General features: G+C 31.9%; 2 protein-coding genes across 2 annotated transcripts in view; one reads left to right on the forward strand and one right to left on the reverse strand.

Annotated features, from left to right (window-relative positions):
* The window catches only part of LOC143076220 (glyoxalase domain-containing protein 4-like), a 32896-nt gene extending 22888 nt beyond the window's left edge, over positions 1 to 10008 (reverse strand). Inside the window, exons 1-4 of the mRNA XM_076251930.1 lie at positions 9804 to 10008; positions 5765 to 5814; positions 3231 to 3351; positions 1078 to 1216 (exon numbers count right to left, since the gene is read on the reverse strand). Of these exons, the coding sequence (XP_076108045.1) occupies positions 1078 to 1216; positions 3231 to 3351; positions 5765 to 5814; positions 9804 to 9893 (400 nt within the window). The 5' untranslated portion in view covers positions 9894 to 10008. The remainder of the gene's footprint in view (positions 1 to 1077; positions 1217 to 3230; positions 3352 to 5764; positions 5815 to 9803) is intronic.
* A 49-nt stretch (positions 10009 to 10057) lies between these two features.
* On the forward strand, positions 10058 to 17003 carry LOC143076219 (rRNA methyltransferase 3, mitochondrial-like). Its single transcript, XM_076251929.1, has 4 exons — positions 10058 to 10448; positions 12093 to 12334; positions 13941 to 14099; positions 16416 to 17003. The coding sequence occupies exons 1-4, from the start codon at positions 10075 to 10077 to the stop codon at positions 16985 to 16987; spliced, it is 1347 nt and encodes a 448-aa protein (XP_076108044.1). The 5' UTR covers positions 10058 to 10074; the 3' UTR covers positions 16988 to 17003.
* Positions 17004 to 22487: the final 5484 nt, after the last annotated feature.

Raw genomic sequence — 22487 nt, forward strand, 5'->3', positions numbered from 1 at the left:
TTTTTTGTGTAGTGTTTTAAAAATAAGAGAAAATAAACTTATTTGATCAGAGGTGTTGATTAATTATCTGTTCCATTCATACATTCATACTATTGCATTTAGAACCATTCCATGACACACTTAATAATACTCAAGGAGAAAACACAAAATATTGGTATACATTTATATAATCAGTTTTCACATCTACATTTCTGAACAATAGTAGCAGGTACCCACAAGTCCATGTTATTTATTAAGTAGTTTACACCCTTATATGTAAGAAATTTATCTTGTGGTGTTTGCCCTTATGTTTACAAACTTTGATGTGGTTCATAAGTGTTGATGTTGTTTAAAAGTGGGTTTTTTTAAACTTTTTTATGAAGATTTATGGATAGCTGTCTCATCGCCAATCAAACATCGTACCAAGCATATATGTGTTGTTTTCTCCTCTTCCTTATTGAAATAATTTGCCATGTTTTGAATTTATTTATTTGCTTGAACGGAATCAGTTTAAGACTTAGCATAGGAAACAGACAATATAGAACTCTTGAAAGTCCCATACATTTTTAGAATTCAAGTTGATACTTTATGAAGTTAATTTATTTGCTCACTTTTTGTAGCTCTTCTTGTAGAGTTGTACATCAATTCACCCTTTGATATGCTTTTAATTTTAAAGTTTCTTATCTATGATTTATACCTTAGAGACAAATTAAAAAAAGCTTTTTAAATATGCATCTAATCACAGGAAGGAATATATTGAATGGATGGCCAGATTTGGAACTGGTGTACCTGTACTGTTCTAACAAGGAATTATTTGAATCTAAAATCATTTTGAAATCTGGAAAATTTATGAAAAATTTATGATGAAAACTAGCCCAACTAAATAGGGTTAGCCATAAGAGCATGGCTAAGGGGGTTAGTTAGTTCATACTGAAATGATAGTGAAAATAAAATCAACCTAAGCCATGCATGCATCATTCTAATCCTATTTAGTTGGGTAGTTTTTATCATACATTTTTAATCAATTTTCTAGAATTCCAAATTATTCCAAATTCAAATAACTCCTTTTTTTCTGTATATTAAGAGTATTTGACATACCTCCTTCTGTTTCTTTCTCCATGACAATAAATTTATAGCCATCAGGAGAGGTCAGAATTTGTGACTCTCCATCTGTTACCACTGGATAATTTAATTTGTTGGCATTTCTAATAATGTCTTTGGAATGAATGGTTATACCCTGAAATAGAACATAACAAATGAAAAGTACTGAGTACTTAAAATGAGTGCTGGTAGACAATTTATCACAAAGGAAATGTCATAAAAAAGATTGATTCAAAAGCCTGAAAGCTGTCAGTTGATATGTTACGCTAGAGCTTGTTTTTATTTAGGTAATTGGACTAGCAGATCTAGAGGCCTACTCAACTCAATTAAAGAACCTTTGTGAGCACGCTCACATACCCCACGTCTTCATATTGTCACTGGAGAAACAAAATCTCACTTTGCTAGAAAAAAAATTGAATCGCAATTTCCCGTCGATATGCACAACTACATAGTATGTCTTTATTATCTGAAAAGGTTTCGTGAAATTCTGTTGTGTGGTTTGAGAGGAGTTGCGATGACAAACTGTTGCAGTAGTACATAAATTCCAAGCGGGAGTCAACAGTATATAGTGAGGCAAATAAGTTCAAAGGGGCGTAACTCCTAGAAAAAAAATTGAATCGCAATTTCCCGTCGATATGCACAACTACATAGTATGTCCTTATTATCTGAAAAGGTTTCGTGAAATTCTGTTGTGTGGTTTGAGAGGAGTTGCGATGACAAACTGTTGCAGTAGTACATTAAAGTAAATAAGTTCAAAGGGGCGTAACTCCTAGAAAAAAAATTGAATCGCAATTTCCCGTCGATATGCACAACTACATAGTATGTCCTCATTATCTGAAAAGGTTTCGTGAAATTCTGTTGTGTGGTTTGAGAGGAGTTGCGATGACAAACTGTTGCAGTAGTACATTAAAGTAAATAAGTTCAAAGGGGCGTAACTCAAAAAAAAAAAATTGAATCGCAATTTCCCATCGATATGCACAACTACATAGTATGTCCTTATTATCTGAAAAGGTTTCGTGAAATTCTGTTGTGTGGTTTGAGAGGAGTTGCGATGACAAACTGTTGCAGTAGTACATTAAAGTAAATAAGTTCAAAGGGGCGTAACTCCTAGAAAAAAAATTGAATCGCAATTTCCCATCGATATGCACAACTACATAGTATGTCCTTATTATCTGAAAAGGTTTCGTGAAATTCTGTTGTGTGGTTTGAGAGAAGGTGCGATGACAAACTGTTGCAGTAGTACATTAAAGTAAATAAGTTCAAAGGGGCGTAACTCCTAGAAAAAAAATTGAATCGCAATTTCCCGTCGACATGCACAACTACATAGTATGCAACCCGTTGCGTGGGGTATAAAAACTACTCAAGTATGGTTAAGAGTAAGAATTACTCAAACATGTGACAGGGTCAACAGTCACTATTATAAGAGAGTTGAACCTTACAGTCACAAATTATCATCTCCATTGAGGCATTTTAACTCTAAGACAGGTCACAGATATCCAATATGCAAATCTAACATTATCAATTTATAAGGGTTTAGCCAGGTGCCATTGAATGTGAATTTAAAAACACTGAATGTGACTTTTAAAACACTGAATGTGACTTTAAAAACACTGAATGGTAAAACACTGAATGGTGTGATGGTTAATGCAAAACTAATTTTGAATTAATGCACTTCTATTCAATATCCATGATAGCACTCCTAAATATCAAACCTGTACCTTCAGCAATGGTATTCAGTGTGAGATATTTGAAATTGAAAGTTGGTATACCTTTGCATTTTCAAAGTAAACTTTGATTTTCATATTTAGACAATATATGTAACTTTTTCAGTTCAAGAAGACTCTTTTAGGACTTGCTTGATATTGGAAATTCCTGTTTATACACTTTTTCAAGTCCTTGTCCTCTGACGAAGCATGTGTTCATTCAAATAACTGTATACAAAAATAGGACAGCGTGTCATAACTTAAGGGAACAAGATCATTCTGTCAAAAGACTTCCTAAGAAGTTGCAAACTGGGAAGGAGATGTATACAAACCATTACTATTTCCCTCTGGGATAAAGAACAGCAATTATCTTGAATTCTTGGGTACAATACATAGATTCAATACAAATAATATAATCTAACTATATACTATACATGCTATACAAACCCTAAAATCATTTCCCAATTTGTAAGCACCAATGCCATAGTTATATGTTAACTCTACAACAAAATGTGAATCCTCTGGTCCATATCCTACCATAGACTTACTCCATTTACCATCATAAGGACTGAAATTATCAGAGAGAAAATATTAGCAAGTGATAATAGCAGCATTATGTCTTCAACATGAAATATTATGATCTTTATTAATCTATGTAAAAAAGATATGGTGAATCTGCCAGTCAGACAGTTACCCAAATGTGTTTTCCTTCATTTTAGGAAAACAAACCAGAAGTGCCTAACAACACAAATTTCCTAATGTGCCGAAACACTGTATGTAAAATAGCAAATGTGCCAACAACCTAAAATACAGTAAAGGTGTAAAATAACACTAAAATTAGTATCACAACTTTGCATAAAGATATTATAAAGCAAGCTTATGTTATGCAAATATGTTTCACTGTGGAACATTTTAAATACCTCAAAAAGCACAAAGAATTTCATAAAGTTAGTTTTTAAGTATTCAGTTCAAGTCAAAATATTCTGAACATTGTTTATTATGTTCGACCTTATACAATAAAATTGAGAATGGAAATGGGGAATGTGTCAAAGAGACAACAACCCGACCAAATAAAAAACAACAGCAGAGGGTCACGAACAGGTCTTCAATGTAGCGAGAAATTCCCGCACCCGGAGGTGTCCTTCAGCTGGCCCCTAAACAAATATATACTAGTCCAGTGATAATGAACGCCATACTAATTTCCAAATTGTACACAAGAAACTAAAATTAAAATAATACAAGACTAACAAAGGCCAGAGGCTCCTGACTTGGGACAGGCGCAAAAATGCGGCGGGGTTAAACATGTTTGTGAGATCTCAACCCTCCCCCTATACCTCTAACCAATGTAGAAAAGTAAACGTATAACAATACGCAATTAAAATTCAGTTCAAGAGAAGTCCGAGTCTGATGTCAGAAGATGTAACCAAAGAAAATAAACAAAATGACAATAATACATAAATAACAACAGACTACTAGCAGTTAACTGACATGCCAGCTCCAGACTTTAATTAAACTGACTGAAAGATTATGATTTCATCATATGAACATCAGGCACAATACTTCCCGTTAGGGGTTTAGTATCATATCATCATAACCATCTTATACAATACCAAAAAGAGATGTATTTTCTATATATATATATCTGACACTTGGAAGTGGCTGCCATTTCAAGGAATTCTAGGGTTAATTTTGCTGATGTTTACAACAATAATAGCATTGAAATGTGAAAACCTTGAGATGAGATGTAGTCGAGAAACTTGACCAAGGAGAAAGACCGTAGCTTGAATTTGGATAATCTGTTTATTGCTATTTTCCTAAACAATATCAACATGATCAATGGCGTTTTCTTATCGTGTGATTGTATTCTCACTTTACTTGACAAAGGAAAACCATTATCAATCTTCTTTTAAAATTCAGGTGGAAAATTATATAAAAAAAGATCAAGGCAAAATTTAAGAAAATAGTGCTACCTTTTACTAATAAGTCAAGAAGGCTGTATGCATAACAAAAAATTAATCAGTATCAAATAAAGCTATGTTTGATTAATGCTGTTCTTCTGTTTTCACACTGAAGATTAATAAACTGGCTGTTATTATTTTAACTGATAAATATTTGTCTCACCATAGTTACTGACTGTAGATATAAAAATGATACTGTCACTTTTCATTTAAATCTATGAAATTCAAACAGTGTACTGATGAAAAATATTAACTATATAATGTTGACTTGCCTGATAAAAAAAAATGTAACTAATCATGTAACAGATTTCACTTCAAAGCATATCCTTAGGCGAGTGAGATGTGAAAATGAGAAATCTTTCTAGAATTACATTCTTCAAATGTTACAGTATTTTCTATGTGGTGCAAATTCTTCCTACATATTTGTGAAATACATGGCAATCTTTAATAGTAAAGTAAAAGGCATCAAATAATGAAAATTTAATAAAAATCCCCCCAATTTTTTTTTATTGGAGTCAAATCAAATTGATTGTACAACTTCAGTATATAACATGAAATTCTTAACAATCATTTACACCTGTCTCCTCTATAAAATGTAAGAAAAATTTGAATACTTTGTAAAAAACCATGTCATGCATATGTTTAAACATTTCATTACATAAGCAACAGCTTGTACTCAAACTCTGCTGATTTACATTTATGAAACAATTCTGATACATATTTTTCATTAGAAATAAATGTACATGCTAAATAAAAGAAGAGAAATGAAATGGTGTATCAAAATCATTGCACACATATGAAACAAACCAAAAGAAAAGGAAAAGCTCTTTTGTTTCAGTTATTTTTTTAAACATTTAAAAGCATATCTTAACATTTTTACTTATAACCCTGTAGATGTAAAATGAAGTTTTTTTACTAATTCACTTAGAAAAGACTCACTCTCTTTTTGTTCCTTTAATATTTCCCCCAAAAATATGAAATTGTTACAAAAAAAGAACTCTTAGTTAGATATGATTAATATACCCATTGCATGCAGCTTCACATCCCTTTTCAAATTCTTCATGTCGTAGAAACTGAAAGAAACACATTACATTTTAAATAGGGTCTAGTCTATTATATAATATATAATAATGAGAAAACAAATAAGTATGACTATTATAATCATCACTGAAATAATTGACTAAATACATTTCTAACAAAACTATAAGTACTAGCATGACGAGTGAATTCATTGATTTTTCATGTTTTTGTGGATAGCAACATAATCGAGGAATGAGAAAAAATTGTGTGCTACTTTATTTCATGTTCACCCCTATGTAAAACGTGTACTTTATTAAACAATTAAATCTATGGTTATAACTTATAATTTATATGCCCATGAAATCCTTGAAATTTAGTATCCCAAAAATAATAATGGATCATAATACAGAGAAATGAAGACTAAACAAACGTATGTGCAGTCATAGATCAGACATTAACCTCAATGCTGACGACATTCTATACCAGCATTTCAATCAGCCTGATCATTCCATCGTTTCTATGACAGTTTGCATTATCAAAAAGATATACCATAGCTCTAACAGTCCTAATCTTTTAACGACTCTCCGTAGACAAAGAGGACTATTGGATTAGACAATTGGGAACTGCAACACCTTATGGTTGCAATGACAAAATTGATGTTATTATTCATTACCCCTTTCGAAACTTCATTCTCTGTTCAATTTATGTTTGGAATCCACTGTTACTAACCCTCATTTAAACCAATACAAACTTCATGAACTTGAAGCTAAAAATTCGGATATTGCAAGTCACAGACTTTTCAAGCCAGTCCGCATTGGAAAAGATGAAAAAGAGAAAAGATCTTTCCTTAATCTTTCCTTTCCAATAAAGGTCTCGATGGCATCAACTTGGGCAATATCCTTCATCATAAATTAGATCAATCGAAAATACCTCCTTATTTCAAAGACCAGTCTGTACCAATCATTTCTTATACCTATACCAAACCTTTTGCAACTAAAATTTTCAATTACAAACACGTTTTGCAGGATCTCGATATTGACGACTTCAAGTTAAAACCTCCTGATTGCACTTGTGCTAGTTCCCAATTCACATCTAATCCGGCTGGTCACGTTATTACCGGTGACCTCAACATGTATAGAATACTTCTCTACGAAATGTGTTATCAAAAGTTCCGAAATATCGTGAGCCTTAATCCATCAATTGGAAATACAACTTTAAAATTTTGATGGATTCAGTTGAGGATTACATGGATTATGCCAGGCAATGGGCTAAGCACGAGAAGGAAGACGTAGACACTCTTTCCGAATGGATTAAGGCAGTGAGGTCGTTGATACAAATCAGAATTAAGAAACTGAATGGGTCTATCAATACCCATGCTACATCAATCTTTAAAGACCCAAATGTTGCAAAACACTTATCCTACCTCCATGACAAATATGTTGTTGTTCCCGCAGATAAAGCCCCAAACAACATCATTTTTGTGTGTAAAACTCGTTACATTAACTGCTTGATAAACGAATTAGGTATAATTGACAATTCACTTGGAAACTCAACATATACCCTCACAACACTTACCAAAGAGAAAATCCTGGATAATCATAGGTCTGTTCTATGTTCCTTTGGAATTTCAACCAAAGATGAAGAACTGGATCTTCCATCACTGTATTGGATACCTAAACTACATATTTGTCCTTACAAACAGCGGTATATTGCTGGGTCTTCCAAGTGCTCCACGAAACCTCTTTCTAAATTATTCATATCTATTTTATCAGCAATCAAAGACAGGCTTCAAAGTTATTGTGAAACTGCCTATTCTAGAGGTGGCGTGAATCAGATGTGGATACTTAAAAATTCCAAAGATTTTTTAGAGTACATACAATCTAACTCTCTTTTTCATCTTGTAACAGTATTAAAACATTTGACTTTTCTACTCTTTACACAAGTATTCCACATTCCAAACTAAAAGACAAATTGAAAGAGTTGGTATTGCTTTGCTTCATAAAAAAGAATGGCCAACGTAGATACAAGTATCTTGTCTTAGGGAGGGATAAATCCTACTTTGTAAAGGAACTCTGATCATGCTGATTCAAACAAAAAATTCTCTGAAACTGATATATATTATCCAGATGCTTGATTTCTTGATTGACAACATATTTGTTACGTTCGTAAGACATGTTTTTCAACAGACTGTCTGCATTCCAATGGGAACAAATTGTGCCCCTCTTCTTGCGGACTTGTTTGTTTATTATTATGAGGCTGACTTCATGCAGGAACTTCTTAGGAAGAAAGATAAGAAGTAAGCGATATCCTTTAACTCTACTTTCCGCTATATCATGTATAAAGATGATGTTCTTTCACTAAATAATTCAAAATTTGGTGACTATGTGGAATGCATCTATCTCTTCAAATTAGAGATAAAGGATACTACAGATAAAGTTAAGTAGGCCTCATATATATCTTGACTAACATCTAGAAATTGACAATGAGGGTCGGTTGAAAACAAAACTTTACAACAAAAGAGATGATTTTAGCTTTCCAATTGTGAACTTTCCATTTCTAAGTAGCAACATTCCAGCAGCACCTGCATACAGGGTATATATCTCCCAATTGATACAATGTTCCTGTGCTTGCATTTCCTATCATGATTTTCTTGATAGAGGGTTGCTGCTCACAAGGAAGCTATTAAACCAAGAGTTCCAAATGGTGAAGTTGAAATCATCCCTTCGTAATTTTAGGGACGCTATCACGAGTTGGTTGACTGTATGGAATAACCGTTTCACAAATGATATCGGATATGTTCCGTACGTCGTTACTACAATCCCCTTCCCTTTCATGAATGTGACCTACCGAATTAGACTATTTACCAGATTTGTTATCACATAAGCAACATGACAGGTGCCACATGTGGAGCAGGATCTGCTTACCCTTTCGGGACACCTGAGATCACCCCTTGTTTTTGACGGGGTTCGTGTTGTTTATTCTTTAGTTTTCTATGTTGTTTCATGAATGTGTACTATTGTTTGTCTGTTTGTCTTTTTTATTTTTAGCCATGGCGTTGTCCTTTCGATTTATGAGTTTGACTGTCCCTTTGGTATCTTTCGTCCCTCTTTTATGTTTCTTTTTTATTTCTTTTTTATTTTGCGGACTATCTATAGACGCAAATAGTCAAAAAATGACATAAGGACCTAAGAGCTACGATTCCGCAGCTAGATTATATCCTTCGGGGGAATGTTATATGGGGACGAAGTCCCCAATTACGGTACAAAAATCAATTAAAAAAAAAAATCATTCTGCTAATGAACTCAAAATCGTTAACTTTTTTTCCCAGATCTACTTCCTGTACCGGTCTTGTTTGCATGAGACTTTGAATAAAATATATATTTATCAGTCTAGTAAAATATAAGATTGGAACTCAATACAAATTCATTTTTAATAATTGTTTGATATGAAAAAAACGTTACCTGATGAAAGCGTTTCTTTTGTTTACATTGAATATGACGTCATAACTTAAAGAACGTCACAGCTAAATCCCTAACAACAGAACCAAAATCGGGAACGTTACGGTATTTCCGTTTCTTTAGGTAGCACTCCACAGTTAGAAAATAAAATTAAAAATGAGCCACAAAATGTTTTATCATCTCCTATTTCTGGATTTCTAAAACATAAACCTAACTGTTTGTGTTGTACATGTGCATATGCATGTAATCAGTATATTCCATAGATTTGATTTTCAAAAGTTAAAAGAGTGAAAATTAATTCCTTTGATGTGTATCCATGGCAACATAACTGTGGAGTGCTACCTTAATCAATGTTTGAATTAAAAAAATAATGCAAACAGACTTCGTCCCCATTCACAGGTTACGCCTGCCTCACATTATTTTGAAAGTTCCATACCTTAGTGATTTTATGGCCTTTCGAAACTATTACTATTAACTATTACACTATCTAATAAGTTGAAAGCAAATTTTTTTTGCAAAGTTGAAAGACTTTACACAAATCCTTGCAAAGACTTAATTAAGTTACAGATCAGATCTGTACCTACTTTCATGCCCAGAATATCCCTATAAAACTCTGCAGTTTTTGTCCTGTTTCCAACTTTAAATACAAAATGTAAAGCTCTTCGTGTTGCCATGGTTTGGTTTTATTTTTACAGTTGTCACTTCTCAAAAGTCAAAAATGTGTCTACACCACTGTCACCAGTTCAATCTGTTTATAATTAGTTTCAATGCACTCAAACATTTAGAATCTTCACAACGTTTGTAAGTAATCAAAATTAATATAGCAAGCTCCTGAAAGACCTTGATTAGAAAAAAATGGCTGCGCCCATGAGAGACACGGTTTATAAAAGTTTTTTGTATCACAGAAGAATTTTAAAGGTTGTCAGTCGAAGTTATGGAGGAGGATTTCGTCGTGCACCTGTAAATGTCATAACTCCAGAACAAGAACGAGAAAAACTAAATCAAATGGGCGTAAAAATCAAAGATCCGAGAAAAAATGCTAACGTCAAATTTTTACCAAACGACCCTGTGCAAAAGAACTTAATGATCTCTAGAAAATTCAAGCAAGATAGTACAAATAATAAAGATGATGTGAATTTCCATCCACAAAATACAAAGATTTACCACACAAATGGAATAGGAATTGAGTACTCAAGAATTGAAGAAACTGATACATCAAAGAAATTAAAGTTAGTTTTACTTTCATCTATATATATATAGTCATGCTAGTCATTCACCTAACATGTTAATATGATGCAGGCGTTACCTGCGAAAGGGGATGAAGTCTGTATGAATTATTTTTTTAATTCAAACATATTTTAAATTCAAAACAGAAATACCGTAATCATGGTAATGTTTCCGATTTTGGTTCTGTTGTTAGAGATTTTAGTTGTGACGTTATTTAAGTTATGATGTCAGGAGACAGGTGACATGCAACTACATGTACATGTAGCTGGATGGTTTATGAGTATAAGACTCAGGGGGTACTTGGATGGATAATACAACATGTAGGCCGGGCAATGTAAAAGGTACATGTAAAGGGGGAAAGTGTTGTATAATCTGCAGATAAGAAGGTAATTTATTAAACTGTTTGAGTTCCATTCGCGAATATCTTTTTTGGCACAGTCAGTAGATCACTGCCTTTACTGGCTTTAGATCTGTGTACAACAATCATGACAATCAGAGAGACCCGCGGTAGCTCGCCCGCGTCTTGCGTGCGACCCTTCATGATAAAATTCACCCACATAATTTTTTTTACTGACAATGGTGTATTTTGAGGATTTCTTTTTTAAGAATCTAGTTGTCTGATAAGATATATATTGTTATAATTAAAGGCAGTGTGTACATTTGTATGTCCTATGAAAATAACTGGGCATAATGATTTCTTATCTGTATTCTAATACAATGTAGTACACTTAAACATGTTAAAACATTTGTAAAATAGCAATAAAGTGTGAATGGGACATGGTAATGGATTAGAATCTTAGTTTTGGTTTGCAATAAATGCATTCTATATCATCATAAAAAAGATAGCCTTCAACATGTTCAAAGATATCACATTTTGATACATGTAGATGTTTTTATTAACTAGTCTGAATTCTGAAATACTAGTATTATTCAATCAATATTTAGCATGTTTAGTACACAGATTTAACAATCTTAGTAAGTAGCCAAAATTGAGAAAGAAAATATGGAAGAGACAACAACCTGACCAAAGTGCAAAAAAAGTAGAGCATTTTTAAAGCATCCTGTTTTCTAATTGTGTTTGAGTTGCTAAATCTTGAATTTTATATGTGGTTGTTTTAAGTATTGTATTAAATGTGAAGTACATTGTCAATGATTGTAGTATTGTAATTATCTACTTCTTACTTGATCTTTGCCTGAGTTCTCTGAAACAAAATAAACCCAGATTCAATATTCATTAAAAATTACAAATTTACACGATAAACGTAACTACAGAATGACAGAGATAGAAAATGTATTTTATTTTAATAAAACATGACAAATCAAGAACAATAAGATACAAAAATTGATACAAATATAACATATGAAACATAAAAACAATCAAGGTTTTAGCAAAATATTCCGTACTCTTCACTTCACCTGGAAATTTCTTTGTCAGAGTTTGGACCTGGGCATGTATAACAGGCACCCCTCTTACGAGAAACATGACCCAGGGTATAAATGTGCACGTTATGCATACAAAAAAAAACGGTAATCAACAGAGGGTTGTTAAGGATGGCACAGTTAATAAGGTTGAACATTGATACATGTATCATGTGTATGGTATTAAAGTGCATGTAATAATAAAATTAATCATTTATTTTTTGTAGTCAGATAGTAATGAATGCAAACTCTAAAAAACAAAAAGGAAGAAGATCTGAAGTTTTACTGGAGGGCAGACGATTGATCATTGATGCATTAAAAGCCAAAGCCACTATGAAAGCACTATATTTCAGCAAACTGGATGTTCTGGACAATTTTCCTGCAGAAATGATTGAGTGTCCTGTTTACAAAGTTCCACATAAAAATCTTAAGATATGGTGTGAGACAGATACACCACAAGGAATTTTAGGTATTTAAAAATGATTTGCAAACAACAGTGCAAACATATACACATATGAAATGATATATTTCAGGTGAAAGCATTGTTGCTCTGAAATTGAATGAATTGATTCTGCAAGTTCTGGTGTACTCTTTATTTAAGTCATATGAAACTTAAAATTTGAAGAAAAATGTTGAATATGTCATATATATATAAAAATAAAAAGAAGATGTGGTACGATTGCATATGAGACAACTCTCCACAGGAGACCAACATGACACAGAAATAAACAACTATAGGTCACTGTACACCCTTCAGTGGGTCTCATTGCTGTCTAAGCGTGACACAGGATTGCGTGTCCTGTTTACAAAGTTCCACATAAAAATCTTAAGATATGGTGTGAGACAGATACACCACAAGGAATTTTAGGTATTTAAAAATGATTTGCAAACAACAGTGCAAACATATACACATATGAAATGATATATTTCAGGTGAAAGCATTGTTGCTCTGAAATTGAATGAATTGATTCTGCAAGTTCTGGTGTACTCTTTATTTAAGTCATATGAAACTTAAAATTTGAAGAAAAATGTTGAATATGTCATATATATATAAAAATAAAAAGAAGATGTGGTACGATTGCATATGAGACAACTCTCCACAGGAGACCAACATGACACAGAAATAAACAACTATAGGTCACTGTACACCCTTCAGTGGGTCTCATTGCTGTCTAAGCGTGACACAGGATTGCTGATTTTTTGTAAGCGTGACACGTGAAAGTCAAATTATTGTGTCTTGAAAACGGGAAATGAGGTCTAGCGGGACCCGGGAAATGACAGAAAAATGAGAATTGCTTTCGTACATAGTGTAAGCGGGATCAGGGATCGGAACCCCCCCAATGAGACCAACCACTTCAACAATGAGCATAGTCAGCTTTAAAAGGCTCCGAAATGTTTTATGTACACTTGGATCATAGTTGGATGGCTAAATTTAACACTAAAAAGAGTGAAAGTAAACTTTATTTTAAAATAAATCCAAATATATTATAAAAACTTTTATAAATGTACAATATATTGAATTATTGACTTCCCAGATATTTTGTCATATGCAGTGACCTTAGCAATGAAACCTCTTTGGCCACTGCACTAAAAGTGGAAGGGGAAAACTGTGATGAAAGAATGTAAATGAGTCTTGTTAGTATCTGTATCGATTTTTATAATTTGAGATTTATATTTTAAGAGTAGTACCAGGTTAACTGAAACTTGGTATTTTCTGGAGTTTAAAAATTTTGTGTTTCTTCCTACCCACATAATTCAAACACACAAGGGATTAATCCACACTAGTAGTTTGTATACATGCTAGTTTCCATGGTTACTATACTGGATCTTAAAGTTCTATATTTAGATTTTAAGTATTTGTCAGTGATTGCCCATGTTGCAAATATATGTCATACTCTTAAAAAAAAACCAACCAATTCTTCTCTTATTTTCAACTGTAATCAATTTGAAATCCCTAATCAATTATGCCCTAAGATTTACCCTATTCTGTCCAGTCCATTTTGTTTAAACAGACTAAGGCAATAATGAAAATTTCATGATTTTATGTCTAATGTATATAAATATTTAATTTTTAGGAATATTTGAAATTCCAAATGAAGGGGAGACAATTTTTCCAAGAGCTACAGAGTTACCATTAACTGTGATATGTGATAATTTGAGAGACCCTGGAAACATGGGAACATTAGTTAGAACTGCTGCTGCTGTGGGCTGTTCTAAGTTTATCACTTTACCTGGTGAGAATTTAAGACAAACGCTCTATTAGTCTAAAGGGATGTTTGCTGCTGAAATACAAAAAATCTAAATCTAAAAAGTCATTAAAATGTTAGAAAAAAGGATGGCCAACATTAAGATATGAAGAAAATTCAAATTAGAGATACAAGAACTAATATTCTTTTAATGCAATTGTCACTATTGATACTTCGTTAAGTATCGCTAATGCAGAAGAAAATATTTCAGGCATGTCAAAATAAAATGATCTACTGTGGATTTATTCATTATTGTCGAGCCTTCAACTTTAGTCGAAAAAGCGAGACTAAGCGAGACTACATTCCGTCAACGGAGACGGCGGCGTCCACAAATATTCACTCTGTGGTTAAAGTTTTTGAAATTTCAATAACTTTCTTAAACTATACTGGATTTCTACCAAACATGGACAGAAGCTTGGTTATGATCATTAGCTAGTATCCAGAAGTAAATTTTGTAAAAATAAAATTCCATTTTTTCCGTATTTTACTTATAAATGGACTTAGTTTTTTCTGCAGGGAAACATAACATTCACTCTGTGGTTAAAGTTTTTAGAATTTTAATAACTTTCATAAACTATCCTGGTTTTGTACCAAACTTGGACAGAAGCTTGTTTATGATCATAAGATAGTATCCAGAAGTAAATTTTATAAAAAAAAAAATCCATTTTTTCTGTATTTTACTTTTAAATGGACTTAGTTTTTCTGCGGGGAAACATAACATTCACTCTGTGGTTAAAGTTTTTTAAATTTTAACAACTTTCTTAAACTATCCTGGGTTTGTACCAAACTTGGACAGAAGCTTATTTATGATCATAAGATAGTATCCAGAAGTAAATTTTGTAAAAAGATTACTCCATTTTTTCTGTATTTTACCTTTAAATGGACTTAGATTTTCTTCCAGTTAACATAACATACAGTCTGCAGTTAAAGTTTTCAAAACATTTATTAGATTCATTAACTATCCTAGATTTTTACCAAACTTGGAGAGAAGCTTCTTACAATCATAAGATAGTATCAAAAGGAAAATTTTTATTGATTTTTTTCCTCATTTTTGTTGAGCTTGCAATTTACAGCAAAAGTAGGCGAGACACTGGGTTCCTCGGAACCCTTACAAATTTTTATTCATTGGATACCAATTTTCGTGGGTTTAATGGCTATAGGTTAATCTCGAATTTAAATTTTCAACAAATATCATATTTTCAATAGGCTTTGTATACAGAGATTGGCAAAACCTCGAAATCAAATATCCACAAATATGCAAGTTTTCAGCAATCCATGAAAAATTGATACCCACGAAAATAAATGAATCCACAGTAATTTTTACATAGGAAAGTTTATCTGAATTGAGTTAAGAATAAAGTTGTCTTCAACAAGTAAACTTCCCTAATATTTAAAACATGACACCAATACTGTGTTTACATCACATTTTTCTGGAATAAGCTGACCTCAGTAACACCCATGGCCAAAAGTATTGAAAGCCTAAAGAGTAATACTTAGCTCAAGCCTAACATAATTCAAAACTTTCAACCATCTTATTCATTGTAAATTTATCAAATTAAAGATCTGGGATCTACATTCATGACATTCTACAACATGTCTTATATCATGAAATAATTCTGATGTTTTTATTCATTTGAAAAATGTGATAGATTCAAGTATGCAATTACAATGAATAATAAAACTTGCATTCAAAATTTCAGTAGTGATTATTTTATTTATAAAATTTTTCCAGTTATATTAATTAGATTCCCCATATTTGTCAGAGGACAAGGATTCAAGATGATAAATGCATACATATATTTTTTTAAATGGATTAGAAAGCTGGTTTTCCTGTTTGAATGGTTTTTAACTAGTAATTTTTGGGGCCCATTATAGCTTGCTGTTTGGTGTGAGCCTAGGCTCCGTGTTGAAGACTGATAATGGTTTACTGTTATAAATTGTGAATTGGATGGAGAGTTGTCTCATTGGCACTCATACAACATCTTCCTATATCTTTATACCTAAATTTTTTAATTAACAGTAGTAGGACATACTAGTATGTAAGCAAGGGAGATAATCCATGGAGACATTGCACATACAAATGTTCACTGTCATTATAGTATAAAAATTGTATGATGTCTATTGTTCAGAATTGTAAATCATATTCAGATAATTATCTATTTACAGATGGTTTATAGTTCATGTATCATGTTTGTATAGGCACAAAACTCATAAGCAAAATTACTGTATTTTCTATTCAAATACAAGCAAGTGGACTTTAAGCTATCTCTATTTATGCAATGATCATCTCTGTATATTTTTTAGGATGTGTAGATATATGGAATTCCAAAGTTCTACGCTCAGGTGCTGGAGGACATTTCAGAGTACCAATTATAAACAATTTGTCCTGGGACAATGTCATCAATTATATCCCAAACAAATCCACAGTTTTTATCGCTGACACAAGGCGACCTACAGATTGGTCATTAGATGACATCACAAAACCAGACTGTGATGATATGGATGAAGAATCTCAAGACAATAGCAACTCATTAGTATCTTCTGAAGAGGAACTTGGCGATACTCATATGTCTAAAAGACAAGAATTTGAAATGTACAAAAGACTTCCTCTAAATGTTTCCCTATACACAGAAATTGATTTCACATTAGGGGATCATACAGTGTTATTTGTAGGAGGAGAAATGGGTGGGTTTGGTGTACACGCTCGTAAAATAACACATGACAATGACGGACAGTGTGTAATGTTACCAATGGCAACAGGAATAAACTCGCTAAACTCATCTGTAACTGCCAGCATTTTATTGTATGAAATTCATAAGCAGTATACCTTAAAAGACAGGAACTATGATGGTGTGGAGAATGAAATGTCATATTAAAGTTTATTGTACCTTAGACATGCTTGATTTTCAATGTTTAAAACATTAAAAAAAAACAAAAATAAGGGAGATAATCTACAATTTCCTTATAAAAAAAATGGTAAAGATAATAATTTTTCAAACCTACCTGTTGCTCAAATGTAGCGTAGAATACTCTGTTCTGTTCATCTTAAAGTGTCGCCTGTTTTGGGGAATTTCCTTTCCTTTGTTAAAATTCACCACCCTGGTTGTGCTGTGATATTTAAAAGGGTCTTGCATTTTAACTTCTGCATGTTCAAATCAAAGACTTGAAAAATCTGCTCCTTCCCTAAGCAGACCCATTGGTGGCTTTCAGTTGTTGTCTGCTCTTTGGTCAGGTTGTTGTCTCTGACACATTCCCCTTTTCCGTTCACAATTTTATATGACATTTAGGAGTAAAAACAAAGACTTGTTGACAAGAGTCTGAATAATGTGTCAGGAGCTCTATCATTGAGAACTGCTTCAGTGTTTTGATCTAGTATAAAGCAGGTAGGTATTCATATCACATTATCATGTTCTCATCCTCAATATGCATTTCATCATTTGTATTGCTTTTCTTTTCTCTTGTGTGAAAGGATATTTACTTCTTTTGGATTCTAAAAATTGTACTATATTCTTTAAAGGAAAAAATGTGTATACAGTCTTAGTTTTAAGAAGGTTTATTCAGATTACAGAATTAATCATGTTATCATCCTGAATCCTGTCAATTCAGAAATTATTGCGATGTTTTTTAGTATTGCGAAAAATGCAACAAAGTTGTAACGCAATAAATTTAAGTCACATTTTGAATTATTTTTAAATGTATGAATTAAACAGGATTTTTCTCAAAATTGTAAAAATTAGAATCTCATTTAAGTCTAAATTGACAAAATCACAATAACAAATGCATCCAATAGTCTTGAAATTACAGTATGCATGGAATAATTTCCTCTTAACATATGCAACCATCAACAAACAAATTTAAATAGGATGTTTACTTATGATGTCATTCACAGGAGAGATAAATATATGCATTATACAACAGATTTAATATTGTCAATTTGGGTGCAACTAGACAAATCTTGTACAACAATCAACAGCATAAGTACAAAAAGAAGATGAAATAAATGAAGAATGTGTCCTTGGGACACAGATGATGTCCTGATTTGCTTATAATGTTATAAAGAGCATAACTCAAGAACATTAAAAAGACACCACCCAAATTAGAAATGATTTTAATTTTGTTGAAATAAGCATTGTGTGAAATTTCATAACATTTGGTTGGAGCAAATTTAAGTTGGAGAATGGAAAACCACTTTTGATACATGTACGTACACATAGATGGCAAACAAGAACAACACTTAATCAGGCATAACAAGAATAACCAATCCGCACTATCATTTTCTATGTTCAGTGGACCGTAAAAATGGGATAAAATCTCTAATTTGGCATTAAAATTAGAAAGATCATATCATTAGGAACATGTTTACTAAGTTTGAAGTTGATCAGACTTCAACTTCATCAAAAACTAACTTGACCAAAAACGGGACATATGGCGGACGGACAGATGAACCGACAGACAGACCAGAAAACATAATGCCCATAAATGGAGCATAATAAAAACAATGCTCAAGTATTTATTATAAGCACCTCCTCTGAGTCTCTCATACTTTGTAAGATTGTTTGCCATTTAGAGTAGTTAACCAAATTATACCAGCACCACCAAAATTAATTAGTAATAGCTATATAGTGATAAAAGACATTGATGTGCGACTTTGAACCTGCGACTTCTGTTGCAGAAAGCTTGATATACATTGTGTGTAGGGTTAGTGATGTGGCAGTGGTAGAAAAACTACTTAAAAGATTAATATTTTAAAAGGTAGAAGACCTGGATCCTTCATATATAGATGCCTTGTGTTATGAAGTTTCCATCTGTCATGTGTCCATTTTCCTTGACCTCATTTACTGATTGAAAAAAAAGTTAATATTTTTTGTATTCTGTATTACTCTCTTTTTTTCTGAGTAAAAAGATAACTATATTTGGTATGTGCTAACCTTTCAAGTTCATCATACATGTCATACAGTTTTCACTTTACCTTGATTCCATAAATCATTTCATAGATCAGTGAACAAGGTTAATTTTTGGTGGTCAAGTCCATTTCTCAGATACTATAAGTAATGGGTCTACTTTATTAAGAGTATGGAATGACTGAAAGTTGTACATGTCCAACAGGCAGGTGTCATCTAATGTTGACCTCATTTTCATGGTTCAGTGGTTAAAGTTGAGTTTTTGTGTTTTGTCTTTTTTCTCATTCTGTATAGATTAGGTCAACTATATTTGGTGTGTGAAGATATTTTACGATGTACATGTAAGTCTGGAATGATTTATTTGACTTTGACCTTACTTTCACAGTTCATTTCTCAACGTTAAGGTTTTGTGTATTGGTCTGTTTTTGTAATACTATAAACAATAGTTCATCTATTTAAGGAATGACTGTAATATTTTTTCTGTATATGAAGAAATAACGTAAAAAATTTGGTGCACATTGAATAACACGCGTAGCAGGTTATTTTTAACAGTGTGCACCACATTTTTTATGTTATTTCGAATAGACAGAAAAAATATTACAGTCATTTCTTATAATTTAATTCTGAATTCAATTTTAAACCGTAGAAAACCATGAAAAAAAAACGTTGATGACATCACAGTCACATGACTAAATTATGTCTATGGGATCATAACAAAATAACGTCAGCCAATCAGAAGACGCGTTACATCCAAAATTAAATTATATTTGTGTGTTTGAAATATTGTAAGGTGTAAGTCTGTCTAGCAATTATCAGACTGATATTGGTCTCATGTTCATGATTCATTGATCAATCTAAAGTTTGTTTCTAAGATACTGTATGCAATAGTATGCAATGATTGTAAGGTGTACATCTCTGTCTGGTCTGACTCTTGCAGGGTTCATTTGATCTTGACCTAATTTTCATGGTTTACTAATCAATGTTAGTTTTTTCTGGTTAGTTTTGAATCTTCAATGTGCAGTAGGTCAACTATATTCAAAGTGAAAATGTTTTTGGAGTTGAACTCATTTTGTTGGAATTTTCTTAAGTTTATGTAAAAGTTTGAAGTAAAGCATTATGTTCTGATCTATAAATATAAAATCAATAGTAAGTAAAGAAGGCAAGACATTTTAGCTACTCTAGGCACTTTTTTGTTTATTGGTACAATTATCAGATCAGTCAGACACCAACCCCCTGTTTTTTCATATAACTGAACCAAATTACTTCACATTTAGTATGACACCAGCTTGACATTCATGTATTTTAATGTGAAAGCATTTTTTTTGGTTCTGCCACACCTTTTTGTTTTACTTTACTTTGAAAATGGGGACACCCACCTGAATGCCCACAGCTGTACATTCATAAAACAAAGGATTTTTAGAAATCCAGTAAAAAATAACAATTGATGCATAGTGTATAAATCTGTTGTAAAAATAGGTTCAACTTAAAATGTACAATCATGAACAAAGTAAGATAACTCCAACTCAAAACTTTTAAACCAGGTTTAATCCACCATTTTCTACATTAGAAAATGCCTGTACCAAGTCAGCTGCAGGAATGTAACAGTTGTTATCCATTTGTTTAATGTGGAGTTTTTGACTTTTCCATTTGATTTGGGACTTTCTGTTACAATTTTTCTCCAAGTTCTGTGTTTGCAATTTTACATTTTATTAGAAAATTTTACATATATTGCAAGATGAAATCAAACTTAACCCTTCAAATGTTGTAGTTTTTTGGGAGGAGTGGCATTGTATTTTATAGAAGTTTTTTTTTAAAGTTTTTTTGTTGTTGTGAAGATCAGACAGTAATTTAATTTTTTTAATTAATGCTTCCCTCAATTCCTCTATGAATGGTGGGTAAGAATATGGATGACATCTCGTTCATAGTTTAAACAGAGGAATTGCATGAACATAGATAGAAAATGGCAGTACATGCATCGTAATGCCAATAACGGGTAGAAAAGATGAGAAAATATGTTTCAGAACTGTTTCAGAAGGTATAACTGGAGATCAAAGAAAAAAATACAAATACTTTTTTCAGGTCTTTTATTCTTTTCTTTCATTTAAAAGACAAACACCAAACATTCTTTCATCAGTGACACATTCAAACTTAAGTCATTTACTTAGCAATCACACATGAAAAAAAAAGTGAAAATAAAATAACTTTCCATAAATATGAAAATTCTCAACAAAACATGTGAATTAAATAGTTAACAAAAACATGGAAAAAGATAATTAGTTTGAAATATGTATTCTTTAAAAGTATTATTACTAGAGAGAAAAAATCTCTAAATTCAAATTTTAGTTTTTTAAGTTTACAGGATGCAAACATGCCATCATACCTTGTGGTAATATGTTCAAAACTAGTCTATGTTCTTTTAATTAACTGTAAAGTACATAGTATATTTTATTGTATTTCAAGTATAATTTTGCAAAAAACAGAAAATGACATTTTTTATTATTATAACAAATTAACATAAATACAATGCATACCTCTTCTTTTACAATTTTCATTAAACATTTATTAGTTATAAATATTCCATTTAATAGCAGACAAATTACTATTATGATATTTTTTACAAAGTTATGCTTTACAATCATTATTATTTGTGATCTTTGGCTTTAATTTTAAAACATATCACTGTTATGTTCTCTCTGATAAAAATAATTTTGCACATAAAACAGAAAACTGACATACATTCAGATGCAATACCCATTCAGCAATTATTAAAATATACAATTGGTTTATTTTACATAACAGCCATTAGATGAGCTATGATCTATTTCTAAAATCTTCTATTGTATTACTAATGTTATTTCAACTGATCAGGCGGGGTTTAATTTGCATAAGTACAGTCTATTTGAAGATGTGTGTGATAAGAATGATTGCCGTAATAATTATTATTGAATTCTAATCTCCTTTCAGTGTCACCAAACGCATATACAAAATAAATAGTGTATGATATGGGATGATTAACTGGACACTTCTTTAATGAGTTTATCTCAAAACTCCTGGTTATAGATGAACTGGTCTTAAATAAGTGAACTTCTTAAACCCCACCCAGTCACATGAAATAAATCTAGTAATACATATATATTTAACTTATAATACAATTTATACACCATGTCTCAGTTCAATATTATTTTATACATAAAAAACAACATTAAGGCATTACTGACAAAGTGATAGTCTTCATAAGATAAATGCAATCTTCCATACACTATTTGGTATTTCAAATTATTATTGGTTGATTATCTGACTAGGAAAAGTCAATTATATTGATATATTTTAAAAGTCTTTATATCTTATCTTTATCAATGGCCACATAATTTTTTATAAATTTTTTGCCAAAGTTTTACTAACTGAAAGGTGTAAGGCACTTTAAATTTTACCACTTGGTTTAGAGATTTTCAACTGCCCCATATATCTTAATGAC

This window comes from Mytilus galloprovincialis, chromosome 5, assembly GCF_965363235.1.
Source record: "Mytilus galloprovincialis chromosome 5, xbMytGall1.hap1.1, whole genome shotgun sequence".
Classification (NCBI taxonomy): Eukaryota; Metazoa; Mollusca; class Bivalvia; order Mytilida; family Mytilidae; genus Mytilus; species Mytilus galloprovincialis.

Excerpts from the sequence above, each read along its gene's own strand:
- LOC143076219 (XM_076251929.1), top strand. The coding sequence starts at position 10,075 with ATGGCTGCGCCCATGAGAGACACGGTTTATAAAAGTTTTTTGTATCAC. Across the intron at positions 10,449-12,092 it reads GATACATCAAAGAAATTAAA|TCAGATAGTAATGAATGCAA; the intron begins GTTAGTTTTACT and ends TATTTTTTGTAG. Across the intron at positions 14,100-16,415 it reads TAAGTTTATCACTTTACCTG|GATGTGTAGATATATGGAAT; the intron begins GTGAGAATTTAA and ends TATATTTTTTAG.